Source organism: Oncorhynchus clarkii, chromosome 10, assembly GCF_045791955.1.
Source record: "Oncorhynchus clarkii lewisi isolate Uvic-CL-2024 chromosome 10, UVic_Ocla_1.0, whole genome shotgun sequence".
Lineage (NCBI taxonomy): Eukaryota > Metazoa > Chordata > Actinopteri > Salmoniformes > Salmonidae > Oncorhynchus > Oncorhynchus clarkii.
The window spans coordinates 77726277-77748183 of NC_092156.1; the positions used below are offsets into that span (position 1 = coordinate 77726277).

The window sequence follows — 21907 nt, forward strand, 5'->3', positions numbered from 1 at the left end:
ATTTAACCAGGTAGGCTAGTTGAGAACACCTTTATTTAACCAGGTAGGCTAGTTGAGAACACCTTTATTTAACCAGGTAGGCTAGTTGAGAACAAGTTCTCATTTGCAACTGTGACCTGGCCAAGATAAAGCGTAGCAATTCGACACAATACAACACAGAGTTACACATGGAATAAACAAAACATACAGTCAATAATACAGTAGAACAAAAGAAAACAAAAAGTCTATATACAGTGAGTGCAAATTAGGTAAGTTAAGGAAATAAATAGGCCATGGTGGCGAAGTAATAACAATATAGCAATTAAACACTGGAATGGTAGATCGGCAGAAGATGAATGTGCAGGTAGAGATACTGGGGTGCAAAGGAGCTAAATAAATAAATAAATACCAGTATGGGGATGAGGTAGGTAGATAGATGGGCTGTTTACAGATAGGCTAAGTACAGGTGCAGTGATCTGTAAAATGCTCTGACAGCTGGTGCTTAAAGCTAGTGAGGGAGATGTGAGTCTCCAGCCTCAGAGATTTTTGCAATTCGTTCCAGTCATGGGCAGCAGAGAACTGGAAGGAAAGACGACCAAAGGAGGAATTGGCTTTGGGGGTGACCAGTGAGATATACCTGCTGGAGCGCGTGCTACGAGTGGGTGCTGCTATGGTGACCAGTGAGCTGAGATAAGGCGGGGCTTTACCTAGCAGAGACTTGTAGATAACCTGTAGCCAGTGGGTTTGACGACGAGTATGAAGCGAGGACCAACCAACGAGAGCGTACAGGTCGCAGTGGTGAGTAGTATATGGGACTTTGGTGACAAAACGGATGGCACTGTAATAGACTGCATCCAGTTTGCTGAGTAGAGTGTTGGAGGCTATTTTATAGATGACATCACCGAAGTCGAGGATCGGTAGGATAGTCAGTTTTACGAGGGTATGTTTGGCAGCATGAGTGAAGGATGCTTTGTTGCGATATAGGAAGCCGATTCTAGTTTTAATTTTGGATTGGAGATGCTTAATGTGAGTCTGGAAGGAGAGTTTACAGTCTAACCAGACACCCAGGTATTTGTAGTTGTCCACGTATTCTAAGTCAGAACCGTCCAGAGTAGTGATGCTGGACGGGCGAGCAGGTGTGGGCAGGGATCGATTGAAAAGCATGCATTTAGTTTTACTTGCGTTTAAGAGCAGTTGGAGGCCACGGAAGGAGAGTTGTATGGCATTGAAGCTCGTCTGGAGGTTAGTTAACACAGTGTCCAAAGAAGAAGAAGTAAACAGAATGATGTCGTCTGCGTAGAGGTGGATCAGAGAATCACCAGCAGCAAGAGCAACATCATTGATGTATACAGAAAAGAGAGTCGGACCGAGAATTGAACCCTGTGGCACACCCATAGAGACTGTCAGAGGTCCAGACAACAGGCCCTCCGATTTGACACACTGAACTCTATCAGAGAAGTAGTTGGTAAACCAGGCGAGGCAGTCATTTGAGAAACCAAGGCTGTCGAGTCTGCCAATAAGAATGTTGTGATTGACAGAGTCAAATGCCCTGGCCAGGTCGATGAATACGGCTGCACAGTAATGTCTCTTATCGATGGCGGTTATGATGTCGTTTAGAACCTGGAGCCTAATTTCGAAGGCCCAAATGGACAATGACCCCAAGCATACTTCCAAAGTTGTGGCAAAATGGCTTAAAGACAACAAAGTCAAGGTATTTGAGTGGCCATCACAAAGCCCTGACCTCAATCCCATAGAAAATGTGGGGCAGAACTGAAAAAGCGTGTGCGAGCAAGGAGGCCTACAAATCTGACTCAGTTACACCAGCTCTATCAGGAGGAATGGGCCAAAATTCACCCAACTTATTGTGGGAAGCTTATGGAAAGCTACCTGAAATGTTTGACCCAAGTTAAACAATTTAAAGGCAATGCCAAATACTAATTGAGTGTACGTAAACTTCTGACTCACTGGGAATGTGATGAAAGAAATAAAAGCTGAAATAAATAATTATCTCTACTATTATTCTGACATTTCACATTCTTAAAATAAAGTGGTGATCCTAACTGACCTAAGAAAGATAATTTTTACTTGGACTAAATGTCAGGAATTGGGAAAAACAGAGTTTAAATGTATTTGGCTGAGGTGTGTGTGAAGGTGGTGATTGACAAGATACCAAAGATACCATCATCATCCTCATGATCTCTGGTTGAGACAGGAAGTGTTGAACTAGCTGACTTCACTCAGTCGCTGTCCACCAATCAGATTTCACTCAGTCGCTGTCCACCAATCAGATTTCACTCAGTCGCTGTCCACCAATCAGATTTCACTCAGTCGCTGTCCACCAATCAGATGGTGGAAAACAGGTTACCATGTAGATCTACTCATAATAACAAGACCCTCCCCCCCGACACACACAGAAGTCACTGAAACGACATGATTGATTGTAAACATCACAGAGAGAGCCATGTGCGTGAATACTAGTCCACATTTTCACTGCCATGGCTACCATCCGGAATCTCCTGGCTCTCGCCTGCGGGAGGCGGGGTTCTGGTGCATGCGCTCAGGGGGAACGGGTTTCTCTCTCCAGGTGTCTTCAGACAAACCAAACATGGCCACCGAGAGGAACGGAGAGATACTATTCTAGTAAGTTCCATCCCTTACTAGATAATATTCTCTTAGTTTCACTCAAACACACACACACTTCATCACGCAGCAGTAATGTCCCACATTGAGCCTTCTAGTCAAGTTGTAACCGGACACCCTGCGAGACAACAGGTGACAGGGCAGTACATTTATAGGCTATCCCCTCAGTCCCAGGTCTCCAGTCCAGAACCCCCTACAGCAATATAACATTTATAGGCTATCCCCTCAGTCACAGGTCTCCAGTCCAAAACCCCCTACAGCAATATAACATTTATAGGCTATCCCCTCAGTCCCAGGTCTCCAGTCCAGAACCCCCTACAGCAATATAACATTTATAGGCTATCCCCTCAGTCCCAGGTCTCCAGCCCAGAACCCCCTACAGCAATATAACATTTATAGGCTATCCCCTCAGTCCCAGGTCTCCAGTCGAGAACCCCCTACAGCAATATAACATTTATAGGCTATCCCCTCAGTCCCAGGTCTCCAGTCCAGAACCCCCTACAGCAATATAACATGTATAGGCTATCCCCTCAGTCCCAGGTCTCCAGTCCAGAACCCCCTACAGCAATATAACATTTATAACCCCCTACTGTAATATAACATGTAGAACCCCCTTCTGTAATAACATTTATAACCCCCTACTGTAATATAACATTTATAACCCCCTACTGTAATATAACATTTATAACCCCCTACTGTAATATAACATTTATAACCCCTACTGTAATATAACATTTATAACCCCCTACTGTAATATAACATTTATAACCCCTACTGTAATATAACATTTATAACCCCTACTGTAATATAACATGTATAACCCCCTACTGTAATATAACATTTATAACCCTTACTGTAATATAACATTTATAACCCCGGTCTCCAGAACCTCCTACTGTAATATAACATTTATAACCCCGGTAATAACCCCTGTTTATATATACAGACATCTCACCTCGATCCACTTCTGCGCCTCTATGAATGCAGGCTCCGGATGTCTCAGTTCGTCCAGGGGAACGTGAGGTTCCTCGCGCTCAGTCCCGGTGCTGGCCATCTCTGATAACGGCTTCAGTAGGCTATGGTGCGTTCGTGGGGTTTAAATATCCTTTCTCCGTTAAGAAAAGCTCGGCAATGTCGTCCCTTAATTCCTACCGGACAGCTGGGCTTGTTTTTCCACCGGTTAAGGCTCACGGAGGGCCGGTATCTGTTATATCCGTTATTCTACCAGGATTCTCCGTAACTCGGCGTGAGCGTCTCCCGGTTGGGCTGTAGAGGAAAATGATCTATCGTGACTCCCCACACTGCAACACGAACCAACCGGACACTAAAAATAACCTCCAACCGGCCAGGCGCGAGACAGACGCCAAGCAGCCGGTCCTGGTGCCCGCAGGACGGGGAGGATAGAAGAATGTTGGAGGGGGGGGGGGTTGGGGCGGTGTGTGTATTTTACAAACGGTGGCGTTATAATTCCGGTCAGCTGGCGAGACAACGTGACGCTGCTGCCACCGAGCGCCAGAGAAGTAGAAAGGTCGCGTTGATTCACCGCATCTGTAACCACGGCAACGCGCTGCCGCACGGTGTCTAACTACGGCGACGCGCTGCCGCACCGCGTCTGTAACCACGGCGACGCGCTGCCGCACCGCGTCTGTAACCACGGCGACGCGCTCCCAGCTCTGATCTGGACAAATTCCGTCCGACGACCACAGCGATAACTTTGGACTTCTGTTATTTAATGACATTTTTTCTCAACAAGTTTTTTTAATTGATTTTTACCAACAGATTAAGTCATATAAATACAAATCTGTTTTCACATCAATACATGGATTCATTATTAGGCTACTTAACATGATTTACATATTTAATAATGTCCATGGAAGTTTTTTTAGAGTGCAAATTTATTTTTAATTCCATTTAGATTTGTTTAAAAATAATGTTCTAAAGGGTCAAAATATAGTAGGGTTCTAGGAGTAACTGCCCCCCCGGGGGTAAATCTCCCCCGTAATTCACGTTAACACCACAAGATGTCAAATTATTTATCACAACTTGGAGATATTTCAACAAAACAGTTGTGGTAAATTGATCACATTTGACATTTTGAAGAAGTTGTAGATATATTGAACATTTATAACCCCAGTGGAATATAGAAGTACAAAAGCTTTACGATAAACAATCCACCTGTTTTGAGAGAAAAATGTCAAGAATTTGATGTAAGTAGTAATATGATCGATGAGTGTTTGGGGAAACTCGCCCCCCCCACTAGGGGGATAACTGCCCACCCCCCTACTAGGGGATAACTGCCCACCCCCCCACTAGGGGATAACGTCCCCCCCCCCCCCTACTAGGGGATAACTGCCCACCCCCCCACTAGGGGATAACGTCCCTCCCCCCCTACTAGGGGATAACTGCCCACCCCCCTACTAGGGGATAACGTCCCTCCCCCCCCACTAGGGGATAACTGCCCCCCCCAGTCCTCCAGATCAGAGGCAGTAGGGATGACCAGGGATGTTCTCTGTTTAGTGAGTCCTCCAGATCAGAGGCAGTAGGGATGACCAGGGATGTTCTCTTGACAAGAAAGGGAATTGGACACTTTGTCTGTCCTGCTAGGCATTCAACATGTAATGACTTTAGTCTGTCAGGGAAAATGTACGCATTTTTTTAGGAATGTAGTGAAGTGAAAGAAGTCAAATACTAAAATATTAAAGGATACTACTTTAAGTAAAAATCGAACGTTTGAAATGATCAGGATGGAAAGAGAACTGAAATACCCTCCTAAAGTAGAAGGTACTTCAACATTTTACTCTGAAAAGCTACTGAATTATAGTAATTACAGAAGTGAATGACTTTACATCACAGAGGAGTGGAGAAGTGTGTAGTTTGGTTGTTTATTGGCAGTCAGCAGCACAGGAAGATGCAGAAAGGCAAAGCACAGCCAACATTGTTGCAGTGTCATCCTAACACAGTAACAACGTCATCCTAACGTCATCCTAACATCGTAGTCTGACGTAACAGCGGTTAGAAACAGAGCTGAGGAGTCAGACGGCAGGAAAACAGGAACATCTCACAGGCTGCAGATCAAACAGCTCCCTACTCCCCCATGTAAGTGCACTACTTTCTCAGTGGTGATCTGACTTGGAAAAATAAATAAAACAGTACAGCAGACAGAAAGTACAGCAGTAGTGACATCAACGTGACACCAGGCTTGTGCAAACTAACATCTACGCATGTGTGCTGCAGTGTGTGTGTGTGTGTGGGGAGAGTGCAAACTATGTTTCCAGTACATACCGGGTGTGTGTGTACACCATGGTTCACCTGTGTGCGTGTGTGTGTGTGTGTGTGTGTGTGTGTGTCCCTCTCCAGGGTCTCTAGGTATGACAGAGGGCCACAGCAGAGAAGCGGACCTCTCCCTCTGCTCTCTCCACAAAACCCCGACACACCCTGGCTGCATCCTGGGGAGAGAGAGAGGAGAGAGATTAAGCACTAACCGTGGCTCTGGAGCCTCTGCTAAATTAATAAAATATTTAGCAGATGTTATTGTGGGTGTGGCGAAACGCTAGACAAACAGCCCAGCTAGCACAACCCTCTGGTTAAAGAGGATACACTGGGACGACGCAGTGAGCTCAATGGCAAGACGTCTGACAGATGTAGAATGTCTATATACTCCATTCTACGTTGTTTAGATGTCGGCCAGGCATCAACATTATATTATGATGGGAGACGTTATCCTAATGAACACATCCTCTCCACACTACATATTCCTGACTCTTTCTACAAGCTTCACCTGCATAGCGCTTCAGGCCTGCTAGCTAGCCCTTTAGCTTCTCACATCTCCAGCATGGCTAAACACAGCAAGCTAGCTAGCCCTTTAGCTTCTCACATCTCCAGTATGGCTAAACACAGCAAGCTAGCTAGCCTTTTAGCTTCCCAGAGCTATGTGAAATAGTCAGATTAATAATTAAATATGCCCTGGCAAATATTCTAATACTTGCCCGTGTAAACTACAACATTATCCCAGTTCAAACATACAGCTTGAACGTATGCACTCCCACATCAGCTAGCAATAGAAGGTATGCACTCCCACATCAGCTAGCAATAGGAGGTATGCACTCCCACATCAGCTAGCAATAGGAGGTATGCACTCCCACATCAGCTAGCAATAGGAAGTCATGTTTTGGTCGCAGAGAAAAGCACATTGCAGCTGTTTAACCAATAGCCTGGAATCACTAGTTAAACTTCTAATCAAAACACATTTCTGGGAGGAGTCTATAAGGTTCCATTGTTTGGTTTTTATTGTTTGAACATTTGTTGAGATTATACCCATTTGCTTATCAATACAAAAATAGGCCACTGTCATGCCTAGTTTATAGATCAGATCAAGGAACCAATCAAGCGTCGCTGCCTCCTCCCTGTCCCCACGGGAGGGACGACGCGGCGCGTCCCGGCCATCGGGGAGGGACGACGCGGCGCGTCCCGGCCGTCGGGGAGGGACGACGCGGAGCGTCCCGGCCGTCGGGGAGGGACGACGCGGAGCGTCCCGGCCGTCGGGGAGGGACGACGCGGAGCGTCCCGGCCGTCGGGGAGGGACGACGCGGAGCGTCCCGGCCGTCGGGGAGGGACGACGCGGAGCGTCCCGGCCGTCGGGGAGCCGCTACTTTTGTGAGGAAAAACACCGTGCTGCTCTGTAGGGTGATTCTTCGTAGGGAATAAAATCTGCCTTTACATAGTTTGACACGTCGGCTGGGATTAGATGAACCGAAGGTTCACATGTCCACTGGGATTAGATGAACCGAAAGTTCACATGTCCACTGGGATTAGATGAATGGAAGGTTTGACACATCTACTGGGATTAGATGAATGGGAAGAGGAACGTACCTTGATGAAGGAGTCATCCTTGGTGGTTCCATGGTTCACCGGTCCCTCCATCCTACCATCTACACAACAGAATCACAGAGAGAGAGTGTAAATACACACCTGGGGAGAGGGGGCGGAAACACCGGGGAGAAGGGGCGGAAACACCGGGGAGAAGGGGCGGAACACCGGGGAGAAGGGGCGGAACACCGGGGAGAAGGGGCGGAACACCGGGACTCAGCCACACTCACCCAGCTCATAAAGCTGTCCTTTCACATTGACAAAGGTGATAAAATGGAAGTTCACGTTATCTGCCTCCACCTGAAAGAGAGGGTTGGAGAGAAAGAGGGTTAGAAAGAGAGGGAGGGAGAGTATAAAATATGAAGTTATACATAAGTAACATCTGAGGAGGTCCTTATGTTGCATTGTGTTCTCACCCTGCACTGGCCTTGTGCTGCCACTTCATCATGAGCCTCTCTGATGGCCTGCAAGAGACAACAATATATACACATTTACACAAATATGAAGACATACAGGTATTTACATTAAACATAGTGCATGCGGAAAGAATTCAGACCCCTAGACTTTTTCCACACTTTGTTACATTCTAAAACGGATTAAATTGTTTATTCCCCTCGTCATTAATCTACACACAATGGCCGATATTGACAAAGCAAAAAGCTTATTTACACCAGTATTCAGACCCTTTGCTATCAGACTAGAAGTGGAGCTCAGGTGTATATGGTTTCCATTGATCATCCTTAAAATGTTTACAACTTGGAGTCCATCTGTGGTAAATTCAATTAAGCAGGAGTAGGAAAGGCCCACACCTGCCGATAAGGTCCCACAGTTTTTTCATATTTAACTAGACAGGTCTGTTAAGAACAAATTCTTATTTACAATGACAGCCTACTGGGGAACAGTGGGTTAACTGCCTTGTTCAGGGGAACAGTGGGTTAACTGCCTTGTTCAGGGGAACAGTGGGTTAACTGCCTTGTTCAGGGGAACAGTGGGTTAACTGCCTTGTTCAGGGGAACAGTGGGTTAACTGCCTTGTTCAGGGGAACAGTGGGTTAACTGCCTTGTTCAGGGGCAGAAGGACAGATTTTTACCTTGTCAACGCAGGGATTCGATCCAGCAACCGTTCGGTTAAAAACCATTGATACACATGAAACTGTCGTGAAACACAGCAGCGTTGCAGTTCTTGACACAAACCGCTGCCCCGGCACCTACTGCCATACCCCGTTCAAAGGCACTTCAACAGTCACCCTCAATGGTACACATACACAATCCATGTCTCAAGGCTTAAAAATCCTTCTTTAACCAGTCCCCTCCCTTTCATCGAGACTGACTGAAGTGGATTTAACAAGTGACATCAATAAGGGATCATAGCTTTCACTTGATCAATCTGTAATGGAAAGAGCTGTTCTTAATGTTTTGTAAACTCAGTGAACATTAAAGCATATTCATAAGTATATCTACACCAACACTAAACACATATCTACATATTAAACATCTACACATATTAACCCATATAATGCATGTACTCCTATACATTACAACACCATATTGATCTGTGAAGCCATGCATCTCAGAACCCAGCAGCTCTGCTGTCCTCTAGTGGCCGAGATGAGAACTGCAGCTTCATGTCTGATGTGAGCTCGACTTGCAAGAACGGTTTGGTTTGTCCAGCGGCAAGATTCCAAAACCCTGTGGGCCAACCTCCAAACAAACCGCCAACCCGTGGCGTAACTTCAGCAACAGAATTACACCATGACTTGAAGTTCTCATATCGCCATGAAGTTCCGTGTCTTAGCGGTCAAACGCCGTAAAACGTTGATGCTTAAACCTCTTAAGGATCCGCCCCTTTTCAATTTCTGCCCAAAATGACCCAACTCTAACTGCCTGTAGCTCAGGCCCTGAAGCAATAATATGCATATTATTGATACCATTTGAAAGGAAACCCTGACGTTTGTGGAAAAGTGAAATGAATGTAGGAGAATAACACATTAGATCTGGTAAAAGATAATACATAGAAAAACACGTTTTTTGTACCATCATCTTTGAAATGCAAGAGAAAGGCCATAATGCATTATACCAGCCCAGGCGCAATTTAGATTTTGGGCAGCAGTGGATGTGCAACATTTTAGACTGATCCAATGAACCATTGTATTTCTGTTAAAAATGTTGCATCATCAAGAGTGCCCAAATGTGCCCAATTGGTTTATTGATACATTTAAGTTCATAACTGTGCTCTCTCCAAACAATAGCATGGTATTCTTTCACTGTAATATCTACTGTACATTGGACAGTGCAGTTAACAAGAATTTAAGCTTTCTGCCAATATCAGATATGTCCTGGGAAATTCTTGTTACTTACAACCGCGTGCTAGGCGCATTAGCCTACGTTAGATCAACCGTCCCACTGAAGTTTTAGTTAAAGTTGTAATATGTAACATTTTGGGCAACCGGACCAAATTCACCTAGAAATGAGTTACATATCTGCCATTGTCATTGAAAGCCAGTCTAAGAAGAGGTACATCTGTTCTATGCGTGTGATTTCTACGCTTCCCGTTCTTAAGTAGTTTCCCCCAGTTTTACTTTGGGTTTTGTACGCCAGCGTCAAACAGCTGGAAATAAAATACTTTGGGTTGAAAAGACGTTTCACAGCAGTTTAGAAGGTGATTCTCTACACAATACTTGCTCGTTTTTGCACATAAACTTAAATTAGGCAAACTATTAGAATTTTAGCAACCAGGAGACGTCGGAGCGATTTCTGCATAGTGCACCTGGTTAGGGTTCAACTTCAGTTTACTCCGTGTGGTTAAATTACAGTTTGGAAAATAATTAAACAAAAACAAGTCTGGGACTGGGACTGAACCCTGGAGGACGAAAAGGAGAGTTTTAGAAAACTAGAGGACGGGCTATGGGAGAAGACGGGTTACGGGAGAAGACGGGCTACGGGAGAAGACGGGCTACGGGAGAAGACGGGCTACGGGAGAAGACATATTGACGGAGGACATTATGGACTGGAACTGGGGAATCTTTCCATTGAGGGGAAAACTGACAGAGATAATAAACATCATATTCAGCCTGTTTGTGATGTTCTGTCCTCTGATACGGAAAGCTTTGAGGACAGAGATAATAATCATATTCAGCCTGTTTGTGATGTTCTGTCCTCTGATATGGAAAGCTTTGAGGACAGAGATAATAAACATCATATTCAGCCTGTTTCCTCTTTGCAGATGGAGAGAGGTCCCAATGAATGTCCCAAGAGACTAAGGGTACATCCTATATGCCCTGGGTTATATGTGTAGGTCTACCTACATTACAGGCCTACCTACACTACAGGCCCACCATGGGTTATGTGTGTAGGGCCTACCTACACTACAAACCCACCATGGGTTATATGTGTAGGGTCTACCTACACTACAGGCCCACCATGGGTTATATGTGTAGGGTCTACCTACACTACAGGCCCACCATGGGTTATATGTGTAGGTCTACCTACACTACAGGCCCACCATGGGTTATATGTGTAGGGTCTACCTACACTACAGGCCCACCATGGGTTATATGTGTAGGTCTACCTACACTACAGGCCCACCATGGGTTATATGTGTAGGGTCTACCTACACTACAGGCCCACCATGGGTTATATGTGTAGGGTCTAACTACACTACAGGCCCACCATGGGTTATATGTGTAGGGTCTACCTACACTACAGGCCCAACAGGATGTGGACACCTGCTCAGCGAACATCAGTCTAGCTACTTCCTGTCCCTCATGTGTCTAGCTACTTCCTGTCCCTCATGTGTCTAGCTACTTCCTGTCCCTCATGTGTCTAGCTACTTCCTGTCCCTCATGTGTCTAGCTACTTCCTGTCCCTCATGTGTCTAGCTACTTCCTGTCCCTCATGTGTCTAGCTACTTCCTGTCCCTCATGTGTCTAGCTACTTCCTGTCCCTCATGTGTCTAGCTACTTCCTGTCCCTCATGTGTCTAGCTACTTCCTGTCCCTCATGTTAGCCTTCAGACAAACATCACTCCAGAAACACCAAAACATGTTGCATTGTAAACCATTTCTCCTTCTTGCTGCAGCTCATCTTGAAATAACAGAAACGCTGTGAAAAAGTCTGTTCTGTTGACATGTTAGTCATCACGGTAGCTGTGAACAGTCTAAATGTTTAGTCACAGTGCCTGTTCTGTTGACATGTTAGTCGTCAGGGTAGCTGTGAACAGTCTAAATGTTTAGTCACAGTGCCTGTTCTGTTGACATGTTAGTCGTCAGGGTAGCTGTGAACAGTCTAAATGTTTAGTCACAGTGCCTGTTCTGTTGACATGTTAGTCGTCAGGGTAGCTGTGAACAGTCTAAATGTTTAGTCACAGTGCCTGTTCTGTTGACATGTTAGTCGTCAGGGTAACTCCTACGGCACTACCCCGGTGAACACCGTCGGAGCTCCTCCCAAGCAAGGTATTTGATTGGTTTGATGTGTTGTGAGGCGTGACTTGATTTACACCGGCTTCCATCCCCTCTCGTGGATTTCTGACATGGATCTTCCTAGGTTTCCAGTTAAGGATGCCTGGTTCGCCACGAGGCCAGACGTGAGGTGTCCCCCAATAATATCTACCTTCTCCTGAAGTATGGACTCGTTCACTACAGATCTAGGATTAGTGGAGGAAGCTTTGGCTAGAGGGAGTTCCCACCTTAAAACAAGTACACACTTTGGGAGGAAGGAGTGGTAATTGGGACATAGCCAAGGTGTGTGTGTGTGTCGATCACTGTGAATGTGTGTGTTGCCTGGTTGTTCTCCAGGTGCGTGTGTGTGCATAAGTGTATTACTGTGTGTGTGTGTGTCTATCACTGTGAATGTGTGGGTTACCTGGTTGTTCTCCAGGTGTGTGTGTGTGTGTGTGTGTGTGCATGCATGAGTGTATTACTGTGTGTGTCTCAATCACTGTGAATGTGTGGGTTACCTGGTTGTTCTCCAGGTGTGTGGCTCGCTGGGCGGGGGTCATGTTAGCCGTCTCATCTAGAAACTTCTTCAGAGCAGAGTCACCATCTGGCACAGAGACAGAGCTGTTACACACTGGTCGTGTCTGAATCTGGCTTCCCTACTACTAACTAAAACTACACACTGGTCCTGTCTGAATCTGGCTTCCCTACTAACTAAAACTACACACTGGTCCTGTCTGAATCTGGCTTCCCTAATACTACACACTGGTCCTGTCTGAATCTGGCTTGCCTACTACTAACTACACACTGGTCCTGTCTGAATCTGGCTTCCCTACTACTAACTAAAACTACACACAGGTCTGTCTTCCCTACTACTAACTAAAACTACACCCTGGTCCTGTCTGAATCTGGCTTCCCTACTACTGACTAAAACTACACCCTGGTCCTGTCTGAATCTGGCTTCCCTACTACTGACTAAAACTACACACTGGTCCTGTCTGAATATGGCTTCCCTACTAACTAAAACTACACACTGGTCCTGTCTGAATATGGCTTCCCTACTAACTAAAACTACACACTGGTCGTGTCTGAAATCTGTCTTTCCCTACTACTTTGTAAAACGACATACTGTGTACTAATCATACTACATACTATTTAGAATGTAGTGTTTAGTATAAATATATTCAGTAAGCAACACATCAACATCCTACCCTCATCCACACTGAGAAGGCTTCATCTAATCAGCAATTGTGTTGGTTGATAGTCAGTCCTCGGATATGATTATGAAAAGACTAGTCTCTTCCTCAATAGAGGAAGTGAATTCCACTAGATAAAGACCAGTCTCTTCCTCAATAGAGTTCAGTGAATTCTACTAGATGAAGACCAGTCTCTTCCTCAATTGAGGAAGTGAATTCTATTAGATAAAGACCAGTCTCTTCCTCAATAGAGTTCAGTGAATTCTACTAGATGAAGACCAGTCTCTTCCTCAAGAGGAAGTGAATTATATTAGCTGTAAAGCATCCTGTCTATGACATCACTACATGTTCTAAATATCACATACTATAAACATTCTATTTTCACATACCCAATCAGCCTACTATTACGAACATCCCCCCTCCATCTTGGCTCCATGCAGGACCAGTTTCTACTCACCATACCCAATCAGCCTACTATTACGAACATCCCCCCCCTCCATCTTGGCTCCATGCAGGACCAGTTTCTACTCACCATACCCAATCAGCCTACTATTACGAACGCAAGTATGGGTATTCGGCATCACCCCTCCATCTTGGCTCCATGAAGGACCAGTTTCTACTCACCATACTCTATGTGGGTGGGGTTGTTGGCGACTGCGTGCAGCAGAGCCACGGTGCCACAGGAGTTGACCACAGTCTGTTTCAGGAAGTAGAGGTCAGTACCTCCCGACACCTTCCCAGCCTGCTGCTGCCGGAACGACTCGTGCTGAAACACACGCCGTTATCATCATCATCATCATCATCATGCTACATCAGAGTCTCTCAAACAGTCCTGGGACCCCAGGGCTGAGGTTTAGTGTCCTGGGAACCCAGGGCTGAGGTTTAGTGTCCTGGGAACCCAGGGCTGAGGTTTAGTGTCCTGGGAACCCAGGGCTGAGGTTTAGTGTCCTGGGAACCCAGGGCTGAGGTTTAGTGTCCTGGGAACCCAGGGCTGAGGTTTAGTGTCCTGGGAACCCAGGGCTGAGGTTTAGTGTCCTGGGAACCCAGGGCTGAGGTTTAGTGTCCTGGGAACCCAGGGCTGAGGTTTAGTGTCCTGGGAACCCAGGGCTGAGGTTTAGTGTCCTGGGAACCCAGGGCTGAGGTTTAGTGTCCTGGGAACCCAGGGCTGAGGTTTAGTGTCCTGGGAACCCAGGGCTGAGGTTTAGTGTCCTGGGAACCCAGGGCTGAGGTTTAGTGTCCTGGGAACCCAGGGCTGAGGTTTAGTGTCCTGGGAACCCAGGGCTGAGGTTTAGTGTCCTGGGAACCCAGGGCTGAGGTTTAGTGTCCTGGGAACCCAGGGCTGAGGTTTAGTGTCCTGGGAACCCAGGGCTGAGGTTTAGTGTCCTGGGAACCCAGGGCTGAGGTTTAGTGTCCTGGGAACCCAGGGCTGAGGTTTAGTGTCCTGGGAACCCAGGGCTGAGGTTTAGTGTCCTGGGAACCCAGGGCTGAGGTTTAGTGTCCTGGGAACCCAGGGCTGAGGTTTAGTGTCCTGGGAACCCAGGGCTGAGGTTTAGTGTCCTGGGACCCCAGGGCTGAGGTTTAGTGTCCTGGGACCCCAGGGCTGAGGTTTAGTGTCCTGGGAACCCAGGGCAGGGCTGAGGTTTAGTGTCCTGGGAACCCAGGGCTGAGGTTTAGTGTCCTGGGAACCCAGGGCTGAGGTTTAGTGTCCTGGGAACCCAGGGCTGAGGTTTAGTGTCCTGGGAACCCAGGGCTGAGGTTTAGTGTCCTGGGAACCCAGGGCTGAGGTTTAGTGTCCTGGGAACCCAGGGCTGAGGTTTAGTGTCCTGGGAACCCAGGGCTGAGGTTTAGTGTCCTGGGAACCCAGGGCTGAGGTTTAGTGTCCTGGGAACCCAGGGCTGAGGTTTAGTGTCCTGGGAACCCAGGGCTGAGGTTTAGTGTCCTGGGAACCCAGGGCTGAGGTTTAGTGTCCTGGGAACCCAGGGCTGAGGTTTAGTGTCCTGGGAACCCAGGGCTGAGGTTTAGTGTCCTGGGAACCCAGGGCTGAGGTTTAGTGTCCTGGGAACCCAGGGCTGAGGTTTAGTGTCCTGGGAACCCAGGGCTGAGGTTTAGTGTCCTGGGAACCCAGGGCTGAGGTTTAGTGTCCTGGGAACCCAGGGCTGAGGTTTAGTGTCCTGGGAACCCAGGGCTGAGGTTTAGTGTCCTGGGAACCCAGGGCTGAGGTTTAGTGTCCTGGGAACCCAGGGCTGAGGTTTAGTGTCCTGGGAACCCAGGGCTGAGGTTTAGTGTCCTGGGAGGGCTGAGGTTTAGTGTCCTGGGAACCCAGGGCTGAGGTTTAGTGTCCTGGGAACCCAGGGCTGAGGTTTAGTGTCCTGGGAACCCAGGGCTGAGGTTTAGTGTCCTGGGAACCCAGGGCTGAGGTTTAGTGTCCTGGGAACCCAGGGCTGAGGTTTAGTGTCCTGGGAACCCAGGGCTGAGGTTTAGTGTCCTGGGAACCCAGGGCTGAGGTTTAGTGTCCTGGGAACCCAGGGCTGAGGTTTAGTGTCCTGGGACCCCAGGGCTGAGGTTTAGTGTCCTGGGAACCCAGGGCTGAGGTTTAGTGTCCTGGGAACCCAGGGCTGAGGTTTAGTGTCCTGGGAACCCAGGGCTGAGGTTTAGTGTCCTGGGAACCCAGGGCTGAGGTTTAGTGTCCTGGGAACCCAGGGCTGAGGTTTAGTGTCCTGGGAACCCAGGGCTGAGGTTTAGTGTCCTGGGAACCCAGGGCTGAGGTTTAGTGTCCTGGGAACCCAGGGCTGAGGTTTAGTGTCCTGGGAACCCAGGGCTGAGGTTTAGTGTCCTGGGAACCCAGGGCTGAGGTTTAGTGTCCTGGGAACCCAGGGCTGAGGTTTAGTGTCCTGGGAACCCAGGGCTGAGGTTTAGTGTCCTGGGAACCCAGGGCTGAGGTTTAGTGTCCTGGGAACCCAGGGCTGAGGTTTAGTGTCCTGGGAACCCAGGGCTGAGGGTGTCCTGGGAACCCAGGGCTGAGGTTTAGTGTCCTGGGAACCCAGGGCTGAGGTTTAGGGCTGTCCTGGGAACCCAGGGCTGAGGTTTAGTGTCCTGGGAACCCAGGGCTGAGGTTTAGTGTCCTGGGAACCCAGGGCTGAGGTTTAGTGTCCTGGGAACCCAGGGCTGAGGTTTAGTGTCCTGGGAACCCAGGGCTGAGGTTTAGTGTCCTGGGAACCCAGGGCTGAGGTTTAGTGTCCTGGGAACCCAGGGCTGAGGTTTAGTGTCCTGGGAACCCAGGGCTGAGGTTTAGTGTCCTGGGACCCCAGGGCTGAGGTTTAGTGTCCTGGGAACCCAGGGCTGAGGTTTAGTGTCCTGGGAACCCAGGGCTGAGGTTTAGTGTCCTGGGAACCCAGGGCTGAGGTTTAGTGTCCTGGGAACCCAGGGCTGAGGTTTAGTGTCCTGGGAACCCAGGGCTGAGGTTTAGTGTCCTGGGAACCCAGGGCTGAGGTTTAGTGTCCTGGGAACCCAGGGCTGAGGTTTAGTGTCCTGGGAACCCAGGGCTGAGGTTTAGTGTCCTGGGAACCCAGGGCTGAGGTTTAGTGTCCTGGGAACCCAGGGCTGAGGTTTAGTGTCCTGGGAACCCAGGGCTGAGGTTTAGTGTCCTGGGAACCCAGGGCTGAGGTTTAGTGTCCTGGGAACCCAGGGCTGAGGTTTAGTGTCCTGGGAACCCAGGGCTGAGGTTTAGTGTCCTGGGAACCCAGGGCTGAGGTTTAGTGTCCTGGGAACCCAGGGCTGAGGTTTAGTGTCCTGGGAACCCAGGGCTGAGGTTTAGTGTCCTGGGAACCCAGGGCTGAGGTTTAGTGTCCTGGGAACCCAGGGCTGAGGTTTAGTGTCCTGGGAACCCAGGGCTGAGGTTTAGTGTCCTGGGAACCCAGGGCTGAGGTTTAGTGTCCTGGGAACCCAGGGCTGAGGTTTAGTGTCCTGGGAACCCAGGGCTGAGGTTTAGTGTCCTGGGAACCCAGGGCTGAGGTTTAGTGTCCTGGGAACCCAGGGCTGAGGTTTAGTGTCCTGGGAACCCAGGGCTGAGGTTTAGTGTCCTGGGAACCCAGGGCTGAGGTTTAGTGTCCTGGGAACCCAGGGCTGAGGTTTAGTGTCCTGGGAACCCAGGGCTGAGGTTTAGTGTCCTGGGAACCCAGGGCTGAGGTTTAGTGTCCTGGGAACCCAGGGCTGAGGTTTAGTGTCCTGGGAACCCAGGGCTGAGGTTTAGTGTCCTGGGAACCCAGGGCTGAGGTTTAGTGTCCTGGGAACCCAGGGCTGAGGTTTAGTGTCCTGGGAACCCAGGGCTGAGGTTTAGTGTCCTGGGAACCCAGGGCTGAGGTTTAGTGTCCTGGGAACCCAGGGCTGAGGTTTAGTGTCCTGGGAACCCAGGGCTGAGGTTTAGTGTCCTGGGAACCCAGGGCTGAGGTTTAGTGTCCTGGGAACCCAGGGCTGAGGTTTAGTGTCCTGGGACCCCAGGGCTGAGGTTTAGTGTCCTGGGACCCCAGGGCTGAGGTTTAGTGTCCTGGGAACCCAGGGCTGAGGTTTAGTGTCCTGGGAACCCAGGGCTGAGGTTTAGTGTCCTGGGAACCCAGGGCTGAGGTTTAGTGTCCTGGGACCCCAGGGCTGAGGTTTAGTGTCCTGGGAACCCAGGGCTGAGGTTTAGTGTCCTGGGAACCCAGGGCTGAGGTTTAGTGTCCTGGGAACCCAGGGCTGAGGTTTAGTGTCCTGGGACCCCAGGGCTGAGGTTTAGTGTCCTGGGAACCCAGGGCTGAGGTTTAGTGTCCTGGGAACCCAGGGCTGAGGTTTAGTGTCCTGGGAACCCAGGGCTGAGGTTTAGTGTCCTGGGAACCCAGGGCTGAGGTTTAGTGTCCTGGGAACCCAGGGCTGAGGTTTAGTGTCCTGGGAACCCAGGGCTGAGGTTTAGTGTCCTGGGAACCCAGTGCTGAGGTTTAGTGTCCTGGGAACCCAGGGCTGAGGTTTAGTGTCCTGGGAACCCAGGGCTGAGGTTTAGTGTCCTGGGAACCCAGGGCTGAGGTTTAGTGTCCTGGGAACCCAGGGCTGAGGTTTAGTGTCCTGGGAACCCAGGGCTGAGGTTTAGTGTCCTGGGAACCCAGGGCTGAGGTTTAGTGTCCTGGGACCCCAGGGCTGAGGTTTAGTGTCCTGGGAACCCAGGGCTGAGGTTTAGTGTCCTGGGAACCCAGGGCTGAGGTTTAGTGTCCTGGGAACCCAGGGCTGAGGTTTAGTGTCCTGGGAACCCAGGGCTGAGGTTTAGTGTCCTGGGAACCCAGGGCTGAGGTTTAGTGTCCTGGGAACCTCAGGGCTGAGGTTTAGTGTCCTGGGAACCCAGGGCTGAGGTTTAGTGTCCTGGGAACCCAGGGCTGAGGTTTAGTGTCCTGGGAACCCAGGGCTGAGGTTTAGTGTCCTGGGAACCCAGGGCTGAGGTTTAGTGTCCTGGGAACCCAGGGCTGAGGTTTAGTGTCCTGGGAACCCAGGGCTGAGGTTTAGTGTCCTGGGAACCCAGGGCTGAGGTTTAGTGTCCTGGGAACCCAGGGCTGAGGTTTAGTGTCCTGGGAACCCAGGGCTGAGGTTTAGTGTCCTGGGAACCCAGGGCTGAGGTTTAGTGTCCTGGGAACCCAGGGCTGAGGTTTAGTGTCCTGGGAACCCAGGGCTGAGGTTTAGTGTCCTGGGAACCCAGGGCTGAGGTTTAGTGTCCTGGGAACCCAGGGCTGAGGTTTAGTGTCCTGGGAACCCAGGGCTGAGGTTTAGTGTCCTGGGAACCCAGGGCTGAGGTTTAGTGTCCTGGGAACCCAGGGCTGAGGTTTAGTGTCCTGGGACCCCAGGGCTGAGGTTTAGTGTCCTGGGAACCCAGGGCTGAGGTTTAGTGTCCTGGGAACCCAGGGCTGAGGTTTAGTGTCCTGGGACCCCAGGGGTTGTACATTCTGGGTTTTGCCCTAGAACTACACAGGAGATTCAAATAATCAAATCAAGCTACTAGAGCAAAACAAACTAATGTGCATCACCTTGGGGTTCCCAGAACAGAGTTTGCTCCACATCACCGCGCTACATATTTCCAACGTATTAAAGATACTGCTAGATCATTGGTTACCTGTTGTGTCAGGGGGAAGAGCAGCATGAGGGCGCAGCTGGGAGAAGGTACTGAAGACACTCCCTCATCCTCCAGCCCCAACACATCCACGAAGCCCCAGCTACCACACACCCCCAGTCCACTGAGCACCTGCAACACACAGTCAAACAGAACATTAACAGGAAGGTTTCCTATCAGTCTCTAGAGACCATCTAGAACACAGCTCAACACCAACAGGCTAGACTAGAACAACCAGAACACAGCTCAACACCAACAGGCTAGACTAGAACAACCAGGACACAGCTCAACACCAACAGGCTAGACTAGAACAACCAGGACACAGCTCAACACCAACAGGCTAGACTAGAACAACCAGAACACAGCTCAACACCAACAGGCTAGACTAGAACAACCAGACCATCTAGACAGTGTATCTGGAACTCACCCAGTCAATGACAACACTATACTCTGTGTATATATACAGTAGAACGTAAGCCTAAACTATCAAGTTCCTCTGCGTACACGTCACTGACAATCTGAAATGGTTCACCCTCACAGACACTGTGGTGAAGAAGGATGAAGAAATTTGGGTTGGCCCCCTAAAACCCTCAATTTTACAGATGCACAATTGAGAGCATCCTGTCGGGCTATATCACCACCTGGTACGGAAACTGCAGGGCTCTCCAGAGGGTGGTGCCCAACGCATCACCGGGGGCAAACTACCTGCCCTCCAGGACACCTACACCACCCGATGTCACAGGAAGGCCAAAAAGATCATCAAGGACAATAACCACCAGAGCCACAGCCTGTTCACCCCGCTATCATCCAGAAGGCGAGGTCAGTACAGGTGCATCAAAGCTGGGACCGAGAGACTGAAAAACAGCTTCTATCAAGGCCATCAGACTTAAATAGCCATCAGTAGCAGCTACCACCCTGTTAGTCAACCCTGCACCTTAGAGGCTGCTGTCCTATATTAATGGAATCACTGGCCACTTTAATAATGTTTACATAATGCTTTGCTTATTTCATATTCTATTCTACTGTATTTTAGTCGATGCCACCCGACATTGCTCATCCTAATATTGTTATATTTATTCATGCCATTATTTTACTTTTAGCTGGGTGAATTGTTAGATATTACGGCACTGTTGGAGCTAGGAACACAAGCATTTCGCTACACCCGCAATAACTGCTAAAATGAGTATGTGACCAATAAAATGTGATTTATAGAGCAGTTAAATGTCCGTCAGGTAGAGAGGGTAGAACTCGGAGATGGTTTGGTGAGCCCGAATTGAAACTCTACACAGTAATGGACACTAAAATGTCCATGATGACTCGGCGGAACAGGCCTCACATCAATAATATTATAATCACTAACGTTACGCATATCTCCGCTGATCTAACGTCTTTATCAGAACATTATTACCGCACGGCAGTCTGTCCCAAATGAATAGCGATGAACTTCAAATCAGAGCCAGAGACAAGTTGATCTTTAGTCGCTCTCTCCCTCTCCATCCTTCCATCAGACCACACCCTGTATCCTAGACACCGGGTGGGGCACCAGGCGCAGCGTGGCAGAGATGCTACACCGGGGAGATGGACGGTAGTCTACTAGGGAGAGGCTCGATTCTAACGGCAGGTTCATCTCGTGTACCTCTGTCGCGCTGCCGTTCAGATGATAATCTGATCCTAACTAGTATTTCTAACTCCAGACCGAGCCAGGTCCATAATAACCCACCTGTTGGTTTTAATGTCCTGTTGTCTGGTTGTAACGTCATATACACAACTGTCATCATATCGGTTATGACTCAGCGATATTAAATACACACCTTGTTCAGCATCTGAAACACAGACAGACAAAGAGAAAATAGACATTATTTAGACAGTGAGAGACCGTTAGAACCGAGCAGCTGCGTAATTTAAGTCTCAGTCTTATGATATACGTATTAAAACCACATTTATTATGATGATGATTCTCTACCTCCGGGTTGATCTCCATTGGTTGCCACTCCATCCTGTTCGGTAAAGTTCGGTTCCGTATATCGGTATGTTGTCAAATCTGCTCTGTCGCAACCAGCTGCTGTTTTGGAAGATATGATCACACCGCGACAGTCCACCCGCTTCATATGCTGCCAGTCATATTCCATTGTGCCGTTTGGCGGGGGTGGACGAGAACCGGAGAAAAAGCCAATAGATCCTCCCGTAGCCTCGCCTCGTCTGTAAACAAGACAATACATATTACAGTGAAGTATTGGAGGTGAGGTGAGAGAGAGATGTGTGTGAGGTGTTCTGTGTAGTTTTAACAAGCAGTCTACAAGGTGGACTGGTCCAAGCCCGACACAACACTGGACGCTTCAGTAGCGCAGCTGAGAGTTTGGTGGGTAATGGGCGCGTTCGAGCAGATCACTTTTGTCAGATGGTCAAGTCTTTCGTATGTTGCGTTAGGGGGGATAGAAATGGACCTGACCTACATCATGGCCGTGTTCGAGAGCACCAACACGACTGCCGACTGACTGATCTACAAATCACCTTGAATCATAAATGATGACTCGTTATTTGTAGATCAGTCAGTCCCAATGATACCCATGATACATTGCGTTTTTTGATCCTCTCGAACACAGCCGTTCACTGCATGAACTTTACAAAAATCATGTGATCGAAAGTCATGATGTTTTGACTGCAAAAGGTT

General features: G+C 48.7%; 2 protein-coding genes across 2 annotated transcripts in view; both read right to left on the reverse strand.

Annotated features, from left to right (window-relative positions):
- LOC139419356 (LIM domain only protein 7-like) overlaps positions 1-4037 on the reverse strand; it is an 85073-nt gene extending 81036 nt beyond the window's left edge. Inside the window, exon 1 of the mRNA XM_071169296.1 lies at positions 3575-4037. Within this exon, the coding sequence (XP_071025397.1) occupies positions 3575-3673 (99 nt within the window). The 5' untranslated portion in view covers positions 3674-4037. The remainder of the gene's footprint in view (positions 1-3574) is intronic.
- A 1444-nt stretch (positions 4038-5481) lies between these two features.
- On the reverse strand, positions 5482-21299 carry LOC139419753 (ubiquitin carboxyl-terminal hydrolase isozyme L1-like). The gene is made up of 9 exons (XM_071169751.1): positions 21200-21299; positions 21048-21059; positions 19240-19368; positions 13737-13878; positions 12438-12523; positions 7902-7949; positions 7716-7785; positions 7489-7547; positions 5482-6065 (listed from the first exon to the last, which is right to left on the reverse strand). Exons 1-9 carry the CDS (start codon positions 21230-21232, stop codon positions 5982-5984), a joined length of 663 nt encoding a protein of 220 aa, XP_071025852.1. The 5' UTR covers positions 21233-21299; the 3' UTR covers positions 5482-5981.
- Positions 21300-21907: the final 608 nt, after the last annotated feature.